Here is a 25,791-nt window from a genome sequence, read left to right as displayed (position 1 = left end):
TCCAGTAGTTGGAGACTGCGGCAGGAGATTGCCGACAGTACGATGTTACCGTGTTTCCCACAGCAGTCATCCAAAAAGAAACTAATTTCTGAAGTGCAGCAGCCTCCCCGCCCCGCCCTGGCCCCACTTCTCCCGGCCGTCCTGTGGGTAAATGCCCCTGCACCAGAAGCCGCTCAGGATTGGTGGCAGTGTGCGGGAATCAAGACCTGGATGGACTTTAATTAAACTCGCCGGACCACGTGACCTCGGCCTCCCAGGCCTCTGTTGTCCACGCCCCCCGCGGGAGCGTTCACCAATAGCTGACTCTCAAGAGTTCGCACCACTCCGAGTCCGCAGGCGCAAGGCGTGGCTCCGCCCACCATGGACGGAGGAGGTGTGTCCTAGCGCGGAGCGGTGACGTATTCTTCCAGCGCCACGTCGTGAGTCGCCCAGGAGTGGTAGGAATAGGCGTCCCACGGCGTCCTAGAGTGAACAGAGCGACCCAGAGGAGGGGACGGTGCGTGCGGAGTCGGCCGCGACAGACATTAAGGTCCGGCCGGAGGAGTGAGTCTAAGACCACCAGGGTAACAGGTGCGGCAGCCGATGGGGGGTAATGGTTGGGTAACTCGGAGTGAGAAATGGCTTGCGGAAGAAATAAGAGTAGTAGTTACGGGAAGCCACCAAGACGTAGGCACCATGATGTGGCAGGATGTTAGGAAGAAATCAGTGCACATAAGAAGGAAAAGACAGTGGGAACCACCTTGTCCCAAAGGTCTCCCGCTGGCTTGTACAGGCCTGAGTGGTGAGAGGTTAGACAAGTGTCTCTGGATTCAGATGCTGGCCGCTTGCCAAAGTCCAACAGAGTCCCTAAAAGTCTGGTTTATTTATTTGCAAGCATGGACGACTTCTCTCTCTTTTTCATTTATTCAGGGTTATCTGGTTGTTATTTTGTTCTGGGGTGATTTCTGACATAGCAAGAACTATGTCATGGATCAAAGAAGGAGAGCTGTCACTTTGGGAACGGTTCTGTGCCAATATCATAAAGGTAAGCAGTAGCCCAGAGGGCAAGTTGACCTTTTGGATAGTTGAGTAATCTTATTAAAATTCATTATTAAATTTTAGCAATCCCTGTTGTTAAGTGGAGTTTAGCAAAGAAACGCGATAATCTTAAAATTATAATGTAGCTTGCAGGGCTGCATTTCTAGTGTTTATTGTTCTGAGTGACTTATTTTTTAAAGGAGAACCAGGATCTCTTAATATCATTGGACAACACAGACTGTTAGATTTTCCTTCTGGAAAATTGAAATTTTGGTGTTGGGAATGTCAAAAGAGCTCACTGGTAGGATGTTTGCTTGGTATGTACAAGAACCTGAGTTTGAAAAAAGAGAGAGAATGTGAACTTGAATTAGCGTGAACTGAAATTTGTCTCCCCAGAGCAGTATTCTCAACCTATGGGTTATGACCCCTCTGGGGGTCTAGTGACCCTTTCACAAGGTTACATGTTAGATAGTCTACATATCAGATATTTGCATTATGACTCATAACAGTAGCAAAATTGCATTTATGAAGTAGCAACGGGAAAAGTTTTATGGGTGGAGTCACCACCCCATGAGGAACTGTATTAAAGGGTCGCAGCGTTAAGAAGGTTGAGAACCACGGCTCTAGAGCTTCCATCCACTCTTCCTTACACTATCTACTGAGTAAATCTTTCTTTGATGGTTAAGACTTTGAACTCTAGAGGCAGACAACCATGAAGGAAGCTCCTGTTATTTATCAGCTATGTAGCTTAACAAACGTGCCTTTATGAGTGTTAAATGAAATATGTATGCCAAATATTTGTACAATTTCTAGTGTTACTCTTTTATTTATCTTAGTATCAGGGTATATGCTATACGTGTGGAGGCCATTGAACAACTTTTGGGAGTGGGTCTTGGGGATTGAACTCAAATTACCAGGCTTTGGGGCAAGCACCTTTACCAGCTGAGCCATCTCGAAAGGCCTCATCAGGAATCACAACCATGTCATATTGTGTGCATGAGATTTTTTTTTTCGGCTACAGTCAAGCAGCATGTAACAATGGATTTCAGCCAGTAAGCTTTGTATCTTCACATACTCACATACGAATACCAAGTAATCACAAAGCAGGCCAGAAATGGAAACTCTCTCCTCAGGAAACTATGTATGAAAGCTTCATGTTGGCAAATATGAGCTGCTTGACTAGGTTAGATTTTTGAAAAGGCTTTCTGTAGAAGACAAAAGGAGAAGACAGTGGAGGGATGAGCTGGGAAGATGGCTTAGTGGATAAAGGTTCCTCCCCACCAAGTAACCTGACTTCAACCCCGTTACCTACAGGGCATAAGGAGAGAACCGACTCTTAGAAGTTGCTCTCTGGGGTGGGGCTGGAGAGATGGCTCAGAGGTTAAGAGCACTGACTGCTCTTCCAGAGGTCCTGAGTTCAATTCTCAGCACCCACATGGTGGCTCACAACCATCTGTAATGAGATCTGGCACCCTCTTCTGTATACATAATAAATAAATAAATCTTTAAAAAAAAAAAAAGAAGAAGAAGTTGTCCTCTGACCTCCACATCAGAACTGTAGTGTGTGCGTGCTATTTGAAAAAGTTAGAGACCAAAAAGAGCAAATAATGAGTTAATAAAAGAGTTAAATCAGTTGAACAGATTTAAGATAAATACAAATGGTCAATTAGTATCTGAAAAAAAAATGCTTAGTATCTGTAGCTACAAGGTAAACAAAACTCAAAACTCGCTGGGTGGTGGTGGCACACACATTGAATCCCAGCACTTCGGAAGCAGAGGCAGGCAAATGTCTGTGAGTTCAAGGTCAGCCTGGTTTACAGAGTAAGTTCCAGGACAGCCAGGGCTACACAGAGAAACCCTGTCTTGAAAAACAAAACAAAAATCAAAACTCATTAAGATCAAATTAGAAAGGGCTGGAGAGATGGTTCAGTGGCTGACAGCTGTTGCTATTCTTGCAGAGGACTTAGGTTCAGTTCCCAGGACCACCTACAGGGCATCTCACTGTAACTCCAGTTTCAGGGAATCTGATACCCTTTTATGCAGGAGCATATGTGCACATGTGGTACACAGACATACACGCACGGAAAACATCCATACACTTACAGTTATAAAATTAAATTTGCAAAAGTACCTTGTGCTGGGCGGTGGTGGTGCACGCCTTTAATCCCAGCACTCAGGAGGCAGAGCCAGGCAGATCTCTGTGAGTTTGAGGCCAGCTTGGTCTACAGAGTGAGATCCAGGACAGGCTCCAAAGCTACACAGAGAAACCCTGTCTCGAAACCCCCCCCCCCAAAAAGTATCTTGCTTTACCCTAGACAGGATGACAGTCAAGAAAAATTTAAAGAACAGGTTTTTGGCAAAGATAAACAGGCAAAAGAATCCTTCCACACTGCTGATGGGAATGTAGTGTGGTGATTGTTTAAATCACTAGAAAGGTTCCTCAGAAAATGAAAAGTAGAATTTCCAGGTGGTTCAGCCAGGTCACTCCTGTAGCTCACAAGCATCAAAGTCAGCCCCGTCAGATGCCAACCACCTCAGGTTTATTGCTCACTGTTCACAGTAGCCAGCTTTCCAAATCAGTCTAGTGCTTCTCAGTAAGAGATGGATTTTTTTTTTAATGTGGCATATATACACACTAATGTTGTATTTAACCATGAAGAATGAAATCATGTAGCTTATAGGAAAATGAACTGGAGGTCATCACGTTAGATGAAATAAGCCCATCTTACAAAAATTGGTCCCACTTGTATTTTTTCTCATATGTGGAAATGGTGAGCCTTAAAGTCAAAGCAGAGGTGACGCTAGCAATGTGGGGGAGGGAGGGGAGGAAAGGATGCTAAGAAAGGTATCGTGAACTGCTTTATTCTGTACAATTGAGGTTTTTGTCTCAGAGTATGTTAATGACATTTGTTTATTGTGTGTGTGTTTGTATGTGTGTGTATGTATGTGTGTTGAATGGAGGCACATACATGCCACAGCACATATGTGGAGGTCAGAGGAAAACTTGTAGGTGTTGGTTATTCTTCCGGTTTGTGCACTGGTCCCAGGGCTCACACTCAGGTCATTGGGCTTAGCAGGAAGCACCTTTACCCACCGGGTCATCTTGCCAGCCCAGGCATTTCATCTGATTGTTCAAACCTCTGAGTTAAGGATCCACTGTTCCCCTTTTATCCCCAAAAGAATGAAATTGGCTTGTCATTTGTCTTACTCTCTAGGCTGGCCCAGTGCCCAAACATGTTGCATTCATAATGGACGGAAACCGTCGCTATGCCAAGAAGTGCCAGGTGGAACGGCAGGAGGGCCACTCACAGGGCTTCAACAAGCTGGCTGAGGTGGGTGTGGTGACAAAGCCTAAGTGAACGGCATGACTAGATAGCAGAGAGGGAGATTGGAGTTGCTGTGGGTTAAGTGGTTTTTATTTTTGTTCTGCTGTATTGCCTGTTTGCCACCAAGAGTCTCAGACTGCCATTAACAAAACTGATCCCAGAATATTAGAATCAATAACACACTTTGGTCTCTTGCTAGCTTTTGGTTGATTGTTTTGTGTTATTATGTCTCACCCAGGCTACTACTAAATGTCTTAACATTTATAAAATTGCTGGGTCACCAGGGAAGGGCGCTAGCCACCAGGTCTGACACCCTGAGCTCGGTCCCTGGAACACCCGTTGTGTAAGGAGAGACCTGGCTCCAGCAGCCCTTCCTCTAACCCCATACACATTTGCTGGGCATGACTGCACACGCGACAAAATCAACTTTTGAAATGACATATATCATCCTAGTGACTTTATATTTGTTGGGCTTTTTGTTTTTACCTTTCTACCGATACTCTAGTGACAGAAATTTGCTTACTTGTTTATTTACTTTTGAGAGAGGGTATATAACTCAGGGTTATACAGCCTCAAGTTCAATATGTGGTCCAAGTCTGACCTGAAACTCATGATCTTCCTGCCCTCTACCTCCCAGATGCTCAGATAAGTGTTCACCAACATGCCTGGATCAATTTATTCTGTTTTATTTTTGTTGTTGTTTTAATTAAAAGATTTATTTGTTTGTTTGTTTGTTTGTTTATTACACATACAGTGTTCTGCCTACATGCCAGAAGAGGGCACCAGATCTCATTACAGATGGTTGTGAGCCACCATGTGGTTGCTGGGAATTGAACTCAGAACCTCTGGAAGAACAGCCAGTGCTCTTAACCTCTGAGCCACCTCTCTAGCCCAAAGATTTTTTTTTTTTTGAGCTGAGGATCAAACCCAAGCAAGGCCTTGCACTTGCTAGGCAAGCACTCTACCACGAGCTAAATCCCCAACCCCTTGAGATTTTTTTTATTATGGATACAGTATTCTTCCTGCATGTATGCCTGAACACCAGGAGAGGGCACTAGCTCTCATTACAGATGGTTGTGAGCCACCTTGTGCTTGCTGGGAATTGAACTCAGGACCTCTGGAAGAGCAGCCAGTGTTCTTAACCTTTGAGCCATCTCTCCAGCCTCTGTTTATTTTTTGTAGGTTTTTTTGTTTGTTTGTTTGTTTTTGAGACAGGATCTTACTATGTAGTCTAGGCTAGCCTTGATCCATGTGTCCCAGCTTCTCAAATACTGGGATAATAGAACTGAGCCACCATAGGCAGCCTCAGATTTTTCGGTTTCTTGAATGGTGATTTTCTTCTTCCTGGTTGGTTCATTATTCTAACATAAGTGCTGATGTTGCCCTTGCTTTACTGGTCTAGGGAGGAGAAGCATCCTTGCTCCAACCCTGACTCAGGCGGAAACATTGTTTACTTCTCCCATTCCCCCGTGTCCTAGCTCTTCACCTTCTCGCCCTCAGACTCTACGCTGGTGTTTGAACCTGGGCATCCTAGAAGTGACTGTCTATGCGTTCAGCATTGAGAACTTCAAACGCTCCAAGAGTGAGGTTGACGGGCTACTGGATCTAGCCCGACAGAAGTTCACTTGCTTGATGGAAGAACAGTAAGATGCTGTCCAGACTGACCCTCCCTGACCCCAGCCCTGGCTCCTCCAGGCCTTTGCAGTTCCTCTGGGAACCTCAAGAACTTCTTGCCTCTGTTCCCTGAGAACGAGCATTCCCAGGCATCTCTTTGCACTTTTCCAGCTTGTGGGGACTATGGTAGGGCTGCTTATTTCCAGTTTGCAGGTAGTGGGAGATTGAGAGACAAATAGGGGCTGAGTTCAGAGATGCCAGGATTTATGTGCAAGGATCATCAAAAGTGGGGGTACTTGAGTTGAAATCTAGGTCTTATTCAGATTTTGCTTTGATTAAACTATACATTGATTTTTTTCTTAAGATTTATTTATTTATTATGTATACAGTGTTCTGTCTACATGCATGCTTGCAGGTCAGAAGAGAGCACCAGATCTCATTACAGATGGTTGTGAGCCACCATGTGGTTGCTGGGAATTGAACTCAGGAACTCTGGAAGAACAACCAGTGCTCTTAATCACTGAGCCATCTCTCCAGCACCAATTTTTTTTTTTTTTTTTTTAAGATTTATTATGTATGCAGTGTTCTGCCTGCATATATGTCTGCATGCCAAAATAGGGCACCAGATCTTATTACAGATGGTTGTGAGCCATCATGTGGTTGCTGGGAATTGAACTCAGGACCTCTGGAAGAGCAGCTAGTGTTCTTAACCTCTGAGCCATCTCTCCAGCCCCTATATTGATCTTTTATAATCTAGTATATCTTCAAAAATAGGTAAATAGTTCTTGTTTTTCAGACTTTGACAAAATGTGGTGAAGGTTATATAGGGTGGTTATGAATCTGGCCTGTAATTCTGGGTCAGGTCTTTCAGGACCTGCCAAGATTCCTACCCCACAGCAATAAGCTCATGCTTTGCAAACCTAAAACACCAGTTACTCTGTGGCATTCCCAGGTGAGAGACTGGGTAGAAATGTGAGTACTCACTGTGTGCAGCTTGAGGGACTGTGGGAGCACTGTGAATGAGTATATGTACGGGCTCTGTAACTAGAGCCCCGGGTTCAGACCTAGCCTCTCATTCATCCAGATTTCTAAACATTTGATTCTTCTGTGCTTCAGTTTCCTTGTTTGCAAAGGGGAACTTACAGTATGTACCTCAGAGTATGGTGCAGTGATTGAGTTTGTTGGTTAGAGCCAGGTATTTCAACCACCACCTAACTCTACAAAATGTGCTCTCAGCTGCCATTATTATCTTACCTCAGCAGAAAATAACAGGTGTCACCAATGATACAGTTTCTGTTCTGGAGCAATTTACTGTCTTGCTAGAATGGGACAGATGTCACAGAAAGTATAAAATGCAACTGTCTGTAAGGTCAGCTGAGATAGTGTCATGTGGCCAAGAGTTTGTATTCTCAAGTCAGGCAGATCTGGTTCAAGCCAGGTATGACACAGGAAATGACCTTGGCCAGTTTCTGTCTGAGCCTCCGTGCTATACTGATCGCCTTTCATAGTGTTGACACCGGCTCTGAAATCCTGCACATTCAACAGTGCCTTGTGTCAAGAGCACCCAGGTGCTCCTTGCCTGAGTGCCTGCTGCCCGTCAGGTGCTGTGTCACATGCTGCCTCTCTCCCTGGTCAGGGAGAAGCTCCAGAAGCACGGGGTGTGTATCCGTGTGTTAGGCGACCTGCATTTGTTGCCTCTGGACCTCCAGCAGAAGATTGCACAGGCTGTCCAGGCTACCAAGAACTACAACAAGTAAGTTCTCAGGCTGTTCCTTAAGGGAGGGCCCAGAGCTTCCTTGGTCTGTGCTCGGTATGAAGTACAACCAAAGGGTAGTTTGTGATGCTTCTTGCACCTGGAGAGGGCACCAGCAGCCTTACCATTTACTCCCATACAAACCCAGTTCCTCATCGCTTGTCCACCCCACCCCAACGTGTTTATGCAACTATAAATGTACGTGCATGCACACATACAGACAAACCACACATACTTTAACTTGATGAGAGTTGGGATAGGTATTAGTCCTAGGCCAGGTGTGGTGGTACACACCCTTAATCCCACCACTCAGTAGGCAGGAACAGGCATATCTCTGTGAGTTTGAGGCCAACCTGGGCAACATGGAGAGACCCTGCCTAAAAAGAGAAATCCGACAGTCCTAATCCTTGTCTATATGCCTTTTAAGAATCTATTCTTGTTTGTTTGATTGGTTTTTCAAGACAAGATTTCTCTGTGTTGCCCTGGCTGTCCTGGAACTCACTCTGTAAACAGGACTGGCCTTGAACTCAGAGATCTGCCTGCCTCTGCCTCCCAAGTGCTGGGATTAAAGGCATGCGCCACCACCTGGCTCAAGAATCTTTTCTATCCCACTCTTTGGCCCATGGACAGATTTAGAGGAGAAAGTACAGGAATCCACACAACACTGTGTGGCTTTGAAGTACTACTGTTTGTCTGGTTTATTTTATATTCGATCTCCTATGCTGTGCTAATATCACAGTGGAGTTCTGTCCTCTGAGCTGGTTGTCAGTAGAGGAGGAGGGTCAGGAGGGCAATCAGAGATCATTTAGTTTTGATCTAATTAAGTGAAGAACATGCCTATTCCAAGAACTCTTGGAAATCATAAAACAATCCACAGTCTCACCCTTCAAAAGCGTGCTGCAAACTCAAAGTGCCTGTGTCCTGCGAGGGGGTAGCTGCACCACAATCAGACTCTGTCCTTGTTTGGTGACTTATTCTGCTCTGCCATCCTCAGGTGTTTCCTCAATGTCTGCTTTGCATACACATCCCGTCATGAGATCACCAATGCCGTGAGAGAGATGGCCTGGGGAGTGGAGCAAGGTCTGCTGGAACCCAGGTATCCGGAGTGTCTTTTCCTGTTAGCTGATAGGAAAGATGGGGTGCACTATGTTAAAACCTTTTCTGAGCCATATACTTGGCCAGAGCTCACATCAGGGGTGTACGTGGGAAGATTTAGGAGATGTTCCCCAAACAGGCTAGAAGCATCTGAGTATACGGCACACTGGCAAACCGTTGAGAATCAGCAGGACCGCTGCCATCCTGTCCCTTGTTACCACTTCTCCAGTCATTCTTTTTATGCTTTGTGTGGAGGAGACTATTAGGTTTCTCCTATTATAATTTCATAGCACAGGATGAAGGTATTGTGAGGAATGGGTGGAGGGTGAAGAGAAGGAAGAAAGGAAGGGGAAATTTTAATCATTACCGGCATAGTGGAAGCCTAATTTTTGTTTGTTTGTTTGTTTGTTTGTTTATTTGTTTTTCGAGGCAGGGTTTCTCTGTGTAGCTTTGTGCCTTTTCCTGGAACTCACTTGGTAGGCCAGGCTGGCCTCGAACTCACAGAGATCTGCCTGCCTCTGCCTCCCAAGTGCTGGGATTACAGGCGTGTGCCACCACTGCCCGGCGGAATCCTAATTATTAAGGCTTGGAGGAATGGAGGAATTTTTGAAGCCATCTGTCTATTTGGCCCTTCTAATGTTTTTACTAATATAATCTTTAATAATGTTAGTAAAATAATAATAGCAATAGTAAAATAATGGTAGCAGAAATAATTGAGGCAATATTGTTATATTCCCTGTTTACTGTTGACCTCATGTGAGACAGTCAAGTCTTTTCATTTTATAGATGTGGAAACTGAGAGTTGCATATCCAAGGCCAGACACCAATTCCAGAGTCCTTGACTTTCATCTTTATTATGTGAGCTCTTGGGATGCAGGGAATTTCCTGATTGCTTTTCTAGTGTAGCGTGATTGGCTGGAAACTAAAAATCATGAAATTGGGCTGGTCATGGTGCCCCAAAACCGTGATCCCACTACTTAGAACACTTGTAGGTTTGGGGCCAGCCTAGACCCCTATCTCAAAACAACAACAAAATTATCACAAGATGTTACAGTGAGGTTGTAGCTCAGTTGGGGAGCACTTGCTTAGTAGGCATATCACCTAGGGTTTGATCTCTGGCACCATAAAAGAGGAAATGGACAAAAAAGAAGACAGGTTGCCCTTTTTTTAAAAAAATGACTACTGCTCACCCGGAAAGTACTGTTTTGTTTTTTAAGATTATTTTTTTAGTGTGTGTGTGTGTGTGTGTGTGTGTGTGTGTGTGTGTGTGTGTGTGTGTGTGTGTGTGCGTGTGTGTGTGTGTGTGTCAGGGTGGGGGTGGGGTGGGGCCTCGATATGCACATGAATGAAGGTGCCCTCAGAGGCCAGAAGAAGGTATCAGCTCCCCTGTAGCTGGAGCTCCCAGTGGGTGCTAGAAACTGAACTCGGTCTTCTGGCAGAGTAGCAGTCATCTCTCCGGCCCCAGAAAGTACTGTTTTCTTTCTTCATGGTTTGATACAGCTCTCACTATGTAGCTCTGGTTGGTTGGAACTTTTCTTTAGACCTTGGACTCACCAGGTCTGCCTGCTTCTGTCTCCCACATGTCAGGATTAAGGATGTGAGCTGCTATGCCTGGCTCAGCCTTTTAGTTATTCATTTTCTAGTACCAGCTGTAGGTAAGCACACTGCTCTGTATCAGGAGATACAGTGGTAAGAATGTAAAGATCTACTTTTTTTCTCTATTTTGGAGCTCTGGTAAGGAAACAGACATTAATCCAGACATAGTGGTGATACATGTCCTAAAGGCAAAGTGACCTAAGAGAGAAGCAGCAGCCATAGGCAGGACTATGAGTTGAGCCTTGGTTATAGCAACTCCTGAATAGTGGGATGCCATTGGAAGGAACCTGGATTGTAATGGTGCTCGAATGGATAAAACACCCTGCACCGAGCTGCAGAGAGGAAGATTTAGGAGAACTGAATGGACTGATTCTGGAGAAAGGATGTGTTATCCAGGATGTTTGACCCCTGGATTTTAACAGTGGACACTGGTGCCCTCCACTGTGCTAGGGCACCCGAGGCAGGATCCCATTTAAGGAACGGAACCAATAGTTTGGTTCTGGGTTTGTCAGAACAGAGATGTTGGATCACTGGTCCAGGGGGGTCAGGACCAACCAGAGGTACTCCAGCAGGAAGGTCATGTAGGGTGATGGATTGACGAGGGGCAAGAGGGAGCTAAAGAGAGTCTCCTGTGAGTAGAAGGCCAAGGATGGAGTTCTGAGAAACTCTTTATGAGCCTGTAGGCCTGATTGGCACTTACACTCTGTGTTACAGAGCACAAAAGGGCATTTGTTGGTACAGATTGAGAAAGAGGTTGGCACATGTTGGCATGATGGTGCTAATGCTCTAGAAGGGTAAATTAAGTTGTAAATTATAAATTGGCTGTTGAGGCACTGGTTAAGTGGGTGGGGATAGGAGGTAGTCAAGCTGTTAAGGCAAAAGGGGAACACACAGGAGTGGGGACATGTTTGAGCCTGATGTGTGCAAGTCCCTGGGTTCAATTTCTATCACTTCCTAGCCTCAGAGAGAGAGAGAGGAAAAGACAGAGAAAACATGAGAACATATATATGTAGATGCAAGTTATTGTTAATTAGCTTTGAGGTAATTTCATAGTTGTTCATTATATTATGCTTTATGATTCATGTTTTGAGTAGTCTTATATATAAGATAATAATTGAAGTAATAATGGAAAATATTTATGCTAGAAAGAATAATCTTAATTTAGCAAGCAGACTTAATATATATTTGCTCCTAGGAACTGATCTGACTCCTGGTATCACATGCTTTACCCTCACCCTGTGCTTCAGAACCCACTGACCTTACATCTTGCTCACTTCCCAGGAAGGCTTTCCTGACTGTCTTCCTGACTCCATCATTTTGTAGTCTGCCTCTGTGGGGCTTTCGTGTTGACAGGGTAGATAAAATCTCCAGGGTCAAGAGGCTGATGTCTCAACTCAGCACCTCTTAACAGGTTGAATGTGGCTGGTGGTGGTGCACGCCCTTAATCCCAGCAAGCAGAGGGAAGCAGAGCTCTGTGAATTAGAGACCAGCTTAGTCTACAATGTGAGTTCCAGAACAGCCAGGACTCCACAGAAAAACCCTGTCTCAAAAAACAAACAAACAACAACGACAAAAACAAATTAACAGGTTGTTTGTGAGCCTGGAATTAGGGAATAAGGAATTCAAGGGTGGAAACTGTCAAGGAGTTACTTTGAATAGGCTGCTTGGCCTCCTGGGGCCCTCCGTCCTGTGTGATAAATAATAATTGTGACCATTTACTGAGTAAGCACAAGGCCATTCAAATTTTCTGTATTCCAGGGTTTTATTATTATTATTATTATTATTATTATTATTATTATTATTATTTTGTTCAAGACAGGGTTTCTCTGTGTAGCTTTGCGCCTTTCCTTGATCTTGCTCTGTAGCCCAGGCTGGCCTCGAACTCACAGAGATCCATCTGGCTCTGCCTCCTGAGTGCTGGTAAAGGCGTGTGCCACCACCACCTGGCCCTAAGTTTTCTTACAAAGGCAAGAGGCCTAGTTGCAGAGTGCTTCTTCACATTGCTAGGTCACAGGGTGCCTTTGAAACAACACTTCAAATGAAGAGAAACAGCGTAGTGACACATCTGGTTTAGGCCTGTAGGTAAATGTGTTTGGGCAAATTATTCATCTCTGTATCTATAAAACCAGATTATGAATACCTTACGCAGGGCTTAGGATGATATAGTATAGTGTTAGAGTACTTGCCTGGGATGTACCAAGACCCTAGGTTCAATCCTAGTAATGCTCCCAACCCCCCAAAAAGTATTGTATGTGGTTGTGCAGATTTAAAGTCATTCTTGGGGTTGGTGATCCACTGGCAAATGTGTTTGATAATGGCCTTTGAACTGGGAAGCTGCGCATGGAAGTTCACCAAGAGAGTACTACAAAGAGATGTGTGCTTCTGTTTCCCGATGGCCTTAGTGATGTCTCTGAGTCCCTGCTCGATAAGTGTCTCTATAGCAACCACTCTCCTCATCCGGACATCTTGATACGGACCTCGGGAGAAGTTCGGCTCAGTGACTTCTTGCTCTGGCAGGTAGGTCATTTTGGAGCATGTTATTTTGGGATTGGGCTGAATAGTAGAACTGTACCCAAACCCTGAAGGAGAGTGATTCATTCCCATTCTACACCGTTGTGTGAGCAGGAGTGAGGGCTAACATGCAGAGCAATACCTGTAGGCTGTGCCTGCTAACATTCACTTTCCATTCCTCACCTGACCCTGCGCGTATAACGTGGGTCTTGCTATCCGAAGTGCAGGGCTTTCGTCCTAAGGGAAAGCAAAGCATCCTACCCTAATGAAAACTGCCCAAATGCCCCTTTTCAAAGAATGGGCCCTTGAAACCGTGGTTAACCTGGCAGTCACTCTAGCACCACAGGAACCTTACCTTTCTGTTAGTAGTGTCCTCTTCAGAACATGGGCTACATCTCTGCTTGCATGTTTTATGAGAGACTTGTATCCAGACTCTCAGGCTTACTGATGCCTTTTTGCTCAGTTATCCCAGCATAGGTAGTCCCTAAAATTTGCATTCAATTAGGACTATTGATTGTTGAAAAATCTCTGCATTATGGTGCACACCTTTAATCCTACCACTAGGAAGGCAGAGGCAGGTGGATCTCTGAATTTGGGGCCAGCCTGGTTTATAGAGGGAGTTTCAGGACAGCAAGGACAACATAGGGTCAAAAAACTAAAAAAAAAAAAAGAAAGAAAGAAAGAAAAAGAGGGGGGAAGGTTAAGGGAGACTCAATTTGGAAATACCTCATGTATCCAAAGTCCAGGAATTTTAATGGATCGGTCTTAAAAGTGAGAGGCTAAGAAGATAGGGCATTTGGTAAGGCTTGGTGCATAAGTATACCTAGCTGAATTTGAGCCTGGGCATCCGTATAAAAAGCCTGCTGTGACGGTACACACTCCAAATCCCAATGCTCACAAACTGCCAACAGGAGGATCCTTGGAGCTCTGGCCAGCCAGCCTCGCCTGATCTGCAAGATCCAGTCCCAGTAAAAGAGCCCAGGGAACTAACCGCTAGCTGCTGAGAATGCCTTTCTTTAGTCTTTGTGTATCTTCAAGGAAATACAGTGTACATTTACATGGTTCTGTGGCTATTCTGCTCAGATCACATTTTTAAAGTTTATGTTGAGCTGAGACTTAAGAAACCATAGTTGTGGGGCTGGATGTATAGCTCAGTGTTACCCTGCTTGCTGACCATGCTCAATGCCCTGGTTCGATCCCTGGAACTTTTTGGGGAAGACAGAAAGGGAAGGAGAGGAAAGGAGTTAGAACGGTAGGAAGAAAGATAGACAGAGAAACATACTGGTAAAGAACCAAAGGGTCACCGTACAGGTGAAGGAATCCCATGTTTTTAAAAGGGAGACTTAGTAGAGGACAGTCATCCACAGAAGCTCACTGATTGCTATAACACAAATATTAAAAAGGTCTTTAATAAAAAACTTAGAGCCGGATATTGGGGACAAAGGAACAAGCCGCTGCCACATCTTACCTCACGAACTCCACGAATCCTCTGAAATCCTCTGAGTCCTCACTCAAAAGCCTCCAGCTGAAAAAGCTCTGCTTCTGTCAAAAAAACACCCCTTTAGTTCCTGTCTCCTCACGCCTTATATATCTTTCTCCGCCCAGCCATCACTTCCTGGGATTAAAGGTGTGTACACTTCCCCGTACTGGGATCAAAGATGTGTGTCACCACTGCCTGGCTCGGTTTCTCTCCTAGTCCGAGTCAATCTCATGTAGTCCAGGGTGGCTTTGAACTCACAGAGATCCAGATGGATCTCTGCCTCTCAAGTGCTAGGATTAAAGGTGTGTGCCACCACTGCCTGGCCTGTATGTTCAATCTAGTGGCTTGTTCTGGTCTTTGATCTCTAGGCAGTTTATTAGGATCCACAGTCGTCACCACATTTCCTCAGAAAAAACGCTTGAGTCCCCGCTTTGTGCTGGACGTGTAGCAGTGGTCAGCTCAGAACTGACTCCTACTTTCTATAAAAGGGAAACCATTGGGCAAGTCCAGACTTTCAACAAGTCATGCAGCCATGGGAAGAAGCTTGAGGTCAGTCTGTTCTATACAGCAAATTCCAGGCCAGCCAGTGCTTCATAGTGAGAATGTCTCACAATTTAAGAGCAAAACAAAATAAAAAGCAGTTTCTCAGCCAGGTGGTGGTGGCGCACACCTTTAATCCCAGCACTTGGGAGGCAGAGTCAGGCAGATCTGTATGAGTTTGAGTCTAGCCTGGTCCACAGAGTGAGTTCCAGGACAGCCAGGGCTCCACAGAGAAACCCTGTTGTGGGTTACTTCCTCCTGTCCCAGAGAAAATACTTTGTATCTTGGTAACAGCTGTGAGGAAGGTGACATTGGTCTAGAATAGCAAAGAAGTTGTCCCATGTCCCATTTGGTTGTTTAATGCAACAGACAGTAAAGCCTGGGCTTTCAGGACTACTCGGGGCTGGGGTAGCTCAGTGGTAGTCATGATAGTTCATGTCCACACCGTTCTGTACTTTCCTTCATACATTTAATCTTCATAGGTAATAAAACCAGACTCTCAGTGTTTTCTGCTTTAGACTTGAGGAAGCTGAGGCCCAGAGAGGTTAAATAACTCAGCCAGGTCAGTGGTAATGATAGACCCAGGCAGCTTGACTCCAGAACCCATGGGCTTAAGCCTGATGCCACACTGTTGCCTCTTAAAATAACAAGAGCAGCTACCATTCCTTCTGGCCGACTCTGTCAGACTGTGTGCATCTCAAATGACCTCCTAGAGCCAATAACATAATCCAGATGTTATTTCCTAGTCCTAAAATTGGCTTTTAGAGGTGTGGTGGAGCTGGGTGCGGTGCACACACCTTTGATCCTAGATCTCAGGAGGCAGGCAGATGAATGTGAATTTCAGGACAGCCTGAATTCTACATAATGAATTCCTTTCCAGCCACTGCTTCACAGTGAGACTTTCTCTCAAATAAAGACGAAAACAGGGAAAAGACTGGTGTAGACATTTATCTGGTCCAGCCCTGCTTTGCCGCAGGCGGGTGATCTAATTGCCCCGTGCTCTGTCTTCTAACATGCTCTGTCTTCTAACAATGAGGGAAATGGGCTGGCAGCAGGAACATTCCGAGCTCTGGAAACCTGTGCTGTCTTGTTTCCAGGCCTTTCCCCTCAGCTGGCCCCCAGTGGAGGACTGACCAGCGGTGCAGCTCCATGGGTGTGACTGACTCCTACTCTCTTCCTTGCTTCACCAGACCTCCCATTCCTGCCTGGTGTTCCAGCCTGTTCTGTGGCCGGAGTATACATTTTGGAACCTCTGTGAGGCAATCATGCAGTTTCAGATGAACTATAGTGCACTTCAGGTACGAGCTGGGCAGGGTAGGATGGGGAGAGGTAGGCACTGACAGATCTACCTTGTGCTATACCTCACTGTGTACTTTAAAAAATCTTTATTACATTTATTTACTTGTATATGTGTTTGTGTGCATAGACGTGCCATAATTAATGCATGTATGTGTCATCGTGTATATGTAGAGGACAGCCTTTGGAAGTTGTTCTCTCCTTCATGTGGGTCTCAAGGATTGAACTCAGATTGTCAGGCTTGGTGACAAGTGTCTTTACCCACTGAGCAATCTTTCCAGCCCACCAAACATTTCTTGACAAACCTAATGCTAATCATTACAATCATAATACCTACCACACCCACTGATCATTTATTGTGTGTCAGACGCTGAATAGTTCAAATGCAGCACCTCAATACTTACTACTCCCAAGAACTCACTCAGGTAGGTCTTCTTAGTCTCTCGTATACAAATGAATAAAGAGAGGAAAAATGACTGGGACATGGTACTATAGGCTTTTAACCCCAGCACTTGGGAGGCAGGGACAGGTAGATGTCTGAGTTCATGGCCAACCTGGTCTACATTGTAGCTAGCGTTTTCCTGGATCTGCCTGGCCCAAGGTCAGGACAAATCTCTCTCACCCGCCAGTCCAGCAGCTGCTCAGACCCATCCAAGTAAACACACAGAGACTTACATTACTTACAAATTGTATGGCGTGGCAGGCTTCTTGCTAACTGTTCTTATGTCTTAAATCAACCCATTTCTATATATCTATAAGTTGCCATGTGGCTCATGGCTTACCAGTATCTTAACATCTTCTCATGGCACGGCTGGCAGCGTCTCTCTGCCTCAGCCTTCCTGTTCCCAGAATTCTCTTCTCTGCTTGTCCCGCCTATACTTCCTGCCTGGCTACTGGATAATCAGCATTTTATTTATACAGAGTGATATCCATAGCCCTACATATCAAATTTCAGGCCACCCAGGGCCTGGTCTCAAAAAAAAGAAAAGAAAAGGAAGGAAAGGAAAAGAAACGAAACATTGTTTAGAAACCAATATGATATAAGAATAAAGTGTCCTAAAGAGACAGGAGAAAGCTTCTCAGATTGTCCAGTATTTCCTGAAGATGTTAGCCTAGATAAAGTCATAGATGCTGCTGACACCCACCTGTACTACTAGTGGGATGTTGAGGCAGGAGGATTTCTCAAGGCCATTAATAAAGGTGTGACGGTAGAAGTCTGCAGAACTCATGAGCAGCATTGTCTTCCTGTTGTCGCCTGTCTTTGTAGGGATTACCACTGCTGACATCCAGGGGCTCTGCTGGTTCTTGTATAGTTATCTAGTTAGCCTTCCCTAAGTATAACGGACTGGCTGTCCTCATTTTTGCGATAGGAAAACAGGGACAGAGAGACCAACTGTGCCAGGACCACAGAGCCAGGAACTTGAATTTTGAAATCAGCTGTTTCTTAAGTCTGGAGAAATAATGGCCAGGAAGAAGGAATGATGTAAGCCAGGAGGCTTGTTGGTCTTAGGGCCCTTTTTGGGAAACTAATGAAAACCATAGAACATGTCCAATGAAAACCAGGTCTACTTTCCATAGGATTGTACTTACACTCAGCTACATAGAATACTTTTGGGGTTCACAATCCCTGAAACCTGTCCAGGAACCCCCGTTCTGAACTCCTGGCGTTAGTGACTTGAATTATGAAGATTTTATCATTGAGTCTCAAAATACGAGTGGATTTGAACAAGGCAGCTTAGAACAAGCAAAAAGAAAACCAGCAAAGCTTCAGTTACCTGCTGCCAATGAGGATTTTCCCATGAGACTGAAGCTCCCTCTGAAATGGAAACATTCTTGCTGAAGTAGATCTTGTAATTCATTGGCACCTACACTGTACCTAGCAGTTGCTAGTGGTGATGATGATTAGAATAATCACTTTCTAATGATGATGGTAGTGGTAACTCCTGTCTCAAGCACTTCATTGTACAGTGATGCCTTTGAAGAGCAGGACTGTTGATGTGAAGCTAGGTGGCCCTGAAATACCTGGCTTTGAGACTTCCGTGTGCTTTTCTAAGTCCTTCCTCTTCGTCTCCTGCTGTGTGGGTGGCTGATTGTGACAGCATCCCTCCTCTTCGCTCTCCTTCCTGTTTACTGTTTTCAATCGGCTATAGGCAGAGAAAGCAGGTAATTAAGCACAGTAGTTGTGTATATAAAGTAAGAGTAAATTGGCTCTGCAGGAAGCCCAGAGAGCCTGTGTGTGAAGCTTTGGGGCATTGATAGTCTTGTGTGTAGACCTCTAATTGGAAGGCCCAGAAGCCTTTTTTTAGCTCAGGTTTCTCAGGGCTTTGCACGTGGTTTGTAGAGGAGTTGACACAGGTTCTGTCTTCATAAGTGTTTACTGACTCCCTGGTCTGAATCAGGCATATTGTCAAGCACAGGAGGACCTGCAGTTACCCAGCCAGAGAAGACCTCTGCCCTCATGGGGCTTTCCACTTTCAGTTGGATAGACAATCAACAAGCAGACATGGCAGGGAATCCTCAGCTGTGGTAAGGCGATGTAGAACACCCACCCAGTGTGATGATAGGACACAATGAGAGGGGGCAGCGCCTACCTGAGGGAATGCCAAGGGAAGGCCTGGGAAACGCGCCCCAGGCACGCAGGCCCCAGACACACAGGCAGGCCTCTCAGTCATGCAAAGCTTGGGAGTGGAAGTAACAGAAGCAGAGGACTTAGGGATGGACAGAATCTAACTATCTAATGGGCATTTGGTAAAGAAAAAGTCACGTAGACTTTGAGGGGCCAGAGGCAGAGCTGAGAGTCTAAGCCCCTTTGGTGCTGGTGAGTAAATCCAGGACCTCACATAACTAGGCAAGCACTAGACCAACTGATCTGCTTCTCCAGCCCTAAACCTGCTTTTTGTTGTTTTAATTTATTGTTAGTGTTAGTAACTAACTAAAGTTTATATACACATGAGTGCAGCTACCCACAGAGGCCAGAGGCGTCATCCTCTGGAGCTGGAGTTACTGGTAACTGAGCTGCCTGCCATGTGAGTGCTGGGAACCTCACTCAAGAAGAGCAGCATGTGCTCTTCACCCTGAGCCCTCCCTCCTTTCCTCCTATTTTTTAGATTTTATTTATGGACTGGAGAAGTGCTTTGGAAGCTTAGGGCACTTGCAGAACTCCCACATAGTGACTCACAACCATCCTTAACCCCAGTTCCAGGGAATGCAGTGCCCTCTTCAGACCACCAGGGGCACCAGGCATGCACAAGGTGCACACACATCCATGGAAGCAAACACTCATAGAATAAGTAAGTCTTCAAAAAACCTTCTTTCTTGTCTGAACTTGTTTCTTTAAAAAATAAATAAAATTAAGCCTGGTGTAGTATCCATACCTTTAATTCCAGCACTGGAAGGCAGAGGATCTGAGTTCAAGGCCAGCCTGGTCTGTAGAGTTCCAGGACAGCCAAGACTACATAAACAGGAGGATCTCTGTGAGTTCGAGGCCAGCCTGGTCTACAAAGTGAGTTCCAGGACAGCCAGAGCTGTTACACAGAGAAACTCTGTCTCCAAAAACAAAAAAACAAACAAACAAAAAAAAAAGAAGATGCCCGCTTCTGTCCTCTCCAGGCATACACAGGTGCATATACATACATATATATATATGTATATATATACAGGCAAAACATTCGTACTCATAAAATTAATTAATGTACAAAATGTTAATTTTAAGAAGGAGAGCAAGCCTTGGAGCCTGGCATAGCGAGCGAGACATGACTGTGACCCAGCCCTGGCACCAGAGGTCACCACAGCTTTGAGCCCAGTCTGCTTCTATTCGAAGGTTCAGGCCAACCAGGGTCACATAGCAAGACCCTGTCTTTAAATAAATAAGTCATTTTTAAAATTATGCTATAAGCCAAAAATAAAATAAATTATACAATTTTATAGCTGGTTTATTTTAACTGATTGAAAAATTTTGTGTAAGATATTCAATAGCTAATAAAAATATTTGACTAGAGATTTTTGTTATATTACCACATTTCAGTATCTGGTCTATAAAATAAAAAGTGTAATTGCTCAGGATTGTTTTTGATTTTTGAGACACGGTTTCTCTGTGTAGTCCTTGCTGTGCTGAAACTCACTTTATAGACCAAGACTACATTGGCCTTGAACTCACAGAGATCCACCTGCCTCTGGCTCCTGAATGCTGGGATTGAAAATGTGTGCCACCACTACCCAGCTAGAATTACTCTTAAAGAAAATTTCTTGTATGTGATATGAATGATTTATGGTTTTTCCTAGAAATAAAAAGTTTACTTGAAAAAGAAAGGAAGACAGGAAAAAAAAATAAAAATAAAAATTTTAAAAATTAAAAAAAAAAAAGGAAGACAGGAGAAATGACTCAGCTGTTAGTGGATTTCCTGCTCCTCCAAAGGAAGATGATCAGTTTCCTCACTCAAGGGCTTATGACCACCTGTAACTCCTGCTCCGAGGCAAAGCCAATGTTTCTAGTCTCTGTGGGCACCTGTATTCATGACTCATGTTCACACACAACACACACACACAAAACTCAATTAGAAAAATAAATCTTTTTTTCTTTTCTTTCTTTTTTTTTTTTTAGAAGAAGAAATATAGTCTTAGAAAAGTGAGAGTCTTTTGGACAGGAATTTCTCAAATTTCAGGGCTTCAAGCAAATTGATTCTGACCTGAGAAAATTCATGCTACTTTTTTATGTGTAGTGTGATTAGTGTATGTATATGATATATGTACTTATTTGTGTGTGTATATGTAAGCGTACATCACGTGTCTTTCCTTGATCTTTCTCATCCTATTTTATTTTATTTATTAGTGTATATGTTTAAGTGTAATGTGGGTAGATACACAGTGTCCCACAGTATGTATGTGGAGGTCATAGGACAGCTTTGTGGAATTGATTTTCACTTTCCACTTTATTGTTTTTGAGACAGGGTCTCACTATGTACCTCTGGCCAGCCTGGAACTCACAATGTAGGTTGGGCTAGCCTGCCACTCCCTCTGTTAGGTTAGACCAGGCTAACCTCAAACTTACATCGATCTGCCTGCCTCTGCTTCCTGAATGCTGGGATTAAAAGTGTGGACTACTGGGCTGGAGAGATGGCTCAGAGGTTAAGAGCACTGACTGCTCTTCCAGAGGTCCTGAGTTCAATTCCCAGCACCCACATGGTGGCTCACAACCATCTGTAATGAGATCTGGTGCCCTCTTTTGTGTACATAATAAATAAATCTTCGTTTAAAAAAAAAAAAAAAAAAGCCAGGCAGTGGTGGCGCACGCCTTTAATCCCAGCACTCGGGAGGCAGAGGCAGGTGGATCTCTGTGAATTTGAGGCCAGCCTGGGCTACAGAGCGAGCTCCAAGAAAGGCACAAAGCTACACAGAGAAACCCTGTCTCAAAAACCAAAGAAAAGAAAAAAAGTGTGGACTACCATAACCAGATCTCCTTCCACCTTTTTGTGGGTTCCAGGGATGGAATCACGTTGTCAGGATGAAATAGCACCTTTCCCTACCAGTGCATTTTGCCAGCCCCGTACCTTTATGTTTTGAGACAGGATCTCTCTAAAGGTGAAGTTCATCTATTCTGCTAGGCTTGAAGGCCAGTAGGTTTCAGGGATGTCCTCTCTCCCTACCAGTGCCTGGCTTATAGGCATATTCTGCCACCTTTGGTTTCTGGGGATCCAACTTGAGGTGTTCCCACACACACAAGTAATTTTTTTGTTTGTTTCTTGGGGTTGTTTTTTGGTGTTTTGAGGCAAGGTCTCCCTGTTATGTAGCTCTGGCTGTCCTGGTTGCTATGTGTAAACCAGAGTAGCCTAGAACACAGAGATTCACCTGCCTCTGCCTCTTAGGGGCTGGGATCAAAGGCGTGCACCACCACACTGACCTGCTCACAGCTCTATTTTGAGGTCAGTGAGACCATGGATGAAGTGTTTGTGAGCATGACATATAGAAAAAAGTGGAGACTCAGCAGTCAGGGCCTATAGATTGATCAGGACAGGACAGGTTCCGCCCGCACGCACGCGCGTGAGTAGGTCTGCTGCCAAGACTCTGTAGGCCGGATAGATTGGCGGGAACAGTCCGTGAGACGAGCCGGCCTCTTCTGTTCCAAAGGGAGTCCCCGCTTTGGCCACAAGCACCCTTCCTGTCCTCTTGTGATCGTGTGGTGGAGTGAGTGAACGCTTCATATGCAGAGTGCTCCAGGTGCCAGAAAGGAAGTCATCTCTGCCCTCTTGAAGAGTTTGTTGTCTGAAGGCATATATATGCATGGTCTCAGAGGTACTGCAGAGACTCTGGTCACCACCAGCTGTCACAATTGATTCCTGGGGCCCTGCTGCTTCTGGAGGGATTCTTCTCCATCAGAGCAGACATGAGACTAATACCCAGTCTAGGCAGTAGTAAGTAGCTTAAGAGTTGAATTTGCTTCTCAGTGTTCTTAGGAGGGCTGTTTTCTCAGAGAGTCAAGCCTGTCTTCATTATAGGAGGCAAGTCTAGAGCTGGACCCTGAAAAATAGACCAGGGAGCTAGAGAATGGCACCTTACCCTGACTCAGGAACCATAAGAAGACCCAGAGAATATCATCTCAGACAGTAGATAGCAACATAGAAAATCCCTGTTTCTCTGCCTGCTAGTATGTTAGAGTGGGTTTTGCATTTATTACCTCTAATCCCTTAAACCTCTCTTCAAGGTAGGCACAGCCCCCACTTTATAGATGAATTAAAAAAAAAAAAAAAAAAACTGTTGGCGAGGAGGATCTTCCTGCAGCTACAGAGAATCAGAAGTCAGACTGTTGACCTGTTTCCAAGTGTAAGCTTGAAAGAATTTAAGAAATACAGATATTTCCACACAAAACAGGCCAAGATGGACTCCTGCTGGCTTGTCTGTGTAACAGGGGTGCCTTTCCACACTGGTGGAAACTCTCCACTCCATACCCTCTTCCCATCTTCTCCATCCCATCTCCACCCACACCTAAAATTATCTTCCTACCCCAAACCCTGCTTTTCTCCAGCAGAAGGCCCGAGACTCGTATGCTGAGGAGAGGAAGAAACGCCAGCTGGAGAGGGACCAGGCTGCAGTGACAGAGCTGCTGCTTCGAGAGGGCCAGGCCAGCGGGGATGCCCACCTCCGACGGGCATGCTTGCACAAACTCTCCGCCAAACGGGAAGAGCGAGTCCAGGGCTTCCTGCAGGCCTTGGAACTTAAACGGGCTGACTGGCTGGCACTTTTGGGCACTGCATCTGCCTAAGTGAGGCTGGCTACTGGCCACTTTGCCCTGCCCTGTGCCTCTTGGGCCCCAACTTCCTTTTCTTTTCTTTGTGAAAGGCACCTGTTTTTGATGAATTATGCTCCCTTTGCTTTTCAGGGAGCCCCAAAGGCAAGGCCTACTACCTGTAGACAGACACCTTGGGTTACCTGTGATAGTGACCTCCACTAGAGTTTGAGGGAGGGTCTCCCAGGCTTACACTAAGTCCAAGACTAGGTACTGATAATCTGAAGATCAGGGACCCTAACTCATGACCTGTGTTTCCTGTCCCCGTCTTTGGATGCATGTTCTTTTTCCGCTAGTATATCCTTCAACATGCAGAAGAGGTCTTCCTAAAACCTAGGCCTTTACCCATCCTGCCTAAGCCCCCCACGTGACTTTTACAAAAGATTTGAATCTACTGGTAAATAACTGATAGGCAGCCAGTATCACTGGGCAGGAAAGAAAGGGGTGGGAAGGACAGGAAGAAAATTTGCCCATCTGCTGCTCCTCCCCTTGGCTCTCCACCTGGGATTTGCTATTGAATCTCCATCCCTCCCACCACCAGTACTGATTGCTCACTGAAAGGCTCAGCGCCCCCAATGGCTCATGGAAGCCAGGCGGGCGATTACAATCCAATTACCTATTGTTGACTCAGCCCACACCAGCTTTACTCCCCCTAGCAGGGCACGGGGCCAGGCTCCACTCCCCAGTGAGACCCAACCCCTCCATGGCTACAGGGTACAGAAGGGCGTGTAGAGGTCCTACAGTCTAATCCAACACAGGCCAACTTGTAACACATCAGGACTGAACAGAACCTAGCGTTTCCTGATTGACTGTCTCCTTCCCTTGCCAACTCAAACTGATTCCCGCTCCCAACCTTAAGGCTGCTCCACACAGCTCTCTGAACTGACCCCCCAAGTGGGCCCTGAGACAATCAATGTACTCTTCACGGCAGAGCTTCCTGCAGGCCCTCGGCCTGTGAGGGCTCACGCTGACTTCCTGGAGGAGGCGAGATCCCCTGCCACCCCATAAGGTTGAGGAGAGGTTACTACCTTTGAAGAAAGGTCTGCAGAGCTGTTCTGCTTCAGATGCCTCCAGAGCAGTAAATACTAGCCAGGAACTCTGACCAAATGCCACTCTGGGTTTCTCATTCTGTCTGCAAACCCTTCCCCCAGCACCTCCCTCCCAGAAAGGGGTGGGCTGTTATGTGCTCTGAGATTCCTAACTTTCTTTGCCTTGCTCCCCCCCCCCCCCCCGTTTTGTGTCTATATACCTGTCATTGGTGACCTTTTGGCCATCATTCTTCCTCCAGAATCAAGTATAAAAGCCTGACACCACCCAAAAGCCAATCAGTGCACCCTTTGGCAAGGCCCCCTATACACCTGGCACTCCCCAAAATCAGTCCCTGGCACAGAGTTCCCCAAGAGCAGGTGCTGTACATTTTCCAGCTTTACAATGAGGCTGTCGACAGCTTTAATTAGGGAGGCATGAATTATGTGGCTATAATGCAGAGCCCTACAATTAAGGCGGGAACGAGAGGCTGGAGGCAGCAGGAATCTGCCCAGCAAGCATGGCTGTTGAGTCCTGGCTGACTTTCTCTTGCGATTGGAGTACGGTACAGGTGATTAATGGGGAAGGTATCTTCCAGCCTGGGGACCTATATTCTGGGAAAGGTGCACAGGGTGGAGTGGGTGGGGGTGGGGGCTGCCTCCGGAGGCACTGTGGGAGTGGAAAGAAGAGGCAGATCCATTGCTGCCCAGAAGCAAAGGCTGCAAAATGCTCGGTTTGGAGGTTTGCTTTCTGCTAGTGTGCTTAGTGCAAACTAGCTTCAACCCTTGCCTCAAAAAATAAGGTGGGACCTGTTTGTGTGTTTTCCACTTAAGCGCCACACACCCTGTTGCAGATGTTTAGCCGGTTGTGTTCTGGGTGTCAAATATAATTTTTTTTTTTTTTTTAATTCTTAGATGTAAGGTTTATTTAGTAACTACCGAGAGAACGCCTTGCTTTGCTTCTGCGATTAGCAGCCTCCCTCCGGTGCGCTTGACTAGCTCCAGAACACTGGGCTTTGGGCTGGGGTGCACTGGAAGGGCCCCTTGGCCATCACACCTGTTCGTCTGCTTGTTTCCTAACCTTCCGGCGCTTTCCTTCAACGGCTTTTGCCCCACGCAAGCGAAAGCAAGCGGGCATGATAGTGTACCGGGAGGGATTTCGCCAGCTGTGGCATCTGCAAAGCCCAGGTTTGGTGGCCTCTGTCGAATGGGGGCAGCTGGGCTAGCTTTATCCGAGACCCAGAGGGCTTAGGGGGAGG

General features: G+C 45.6%; 1 protein-coding gene across 2 annotated transcripts; it reads left to right on the top strand.

The window, feature by feature from the left end:
- Positions 1–381: 381 nt before the first annotated feature.
- Positions 382–25,056, top strand: Dhdds (dehydrodolichyl diphosphate synthase subunit). 2 transcript variants are annotated; one of them, XM_036178007.1, is made up of 9 exons: positions 382–570; positions 910–1,024; positions 4,233–4,349; positions 5,844–5,986; positions 7,594–7,710; positions 8,705–8,806; positions 12,804–12,918; positions 16,123–16,230; positions 23,250–25,056. In XM_036178007.1, the coding sequence occupies exons 2-9, from the start codon at positions 962–964 to the stop codon at positions 23,481–23,483; spliced, it is 999 nt and encodes a 332-aa protein (XP_036033900.1). In that variant the 5' UTR covers positions 382–570; positions 910–961; the 3' UTR covers positions 23,484–25,056. The 2 variants fall into 2 exon arrangements, with proteins under 2 accessions (XP_036033900.1, XP_036033899.1); XM_036178006.1 differs by having other exon boundaries at positions 23,247–25,056.
- Positions 25,057–25,791: the final 735 nt, after the last annotated feature.

The sequence above is a fragment of the Onychomys torridus genome, chromosome 2 (genome assembly GCF_903995425.1).
Source record: "Onychomys torridus chromosome 2, mOncTor1.1, whole genome shotgun sequence".
NCBI classification, from domain to species: domain Eukaryota; kingdom Metazoa; phylum Chordata; class Mammalia; order Rodentia; family Cricetidae; genus Onychomys; species Onychomys torridus.
This window is presented reverse-complemented; position numbering and strand designations above follow the sequence as displayed.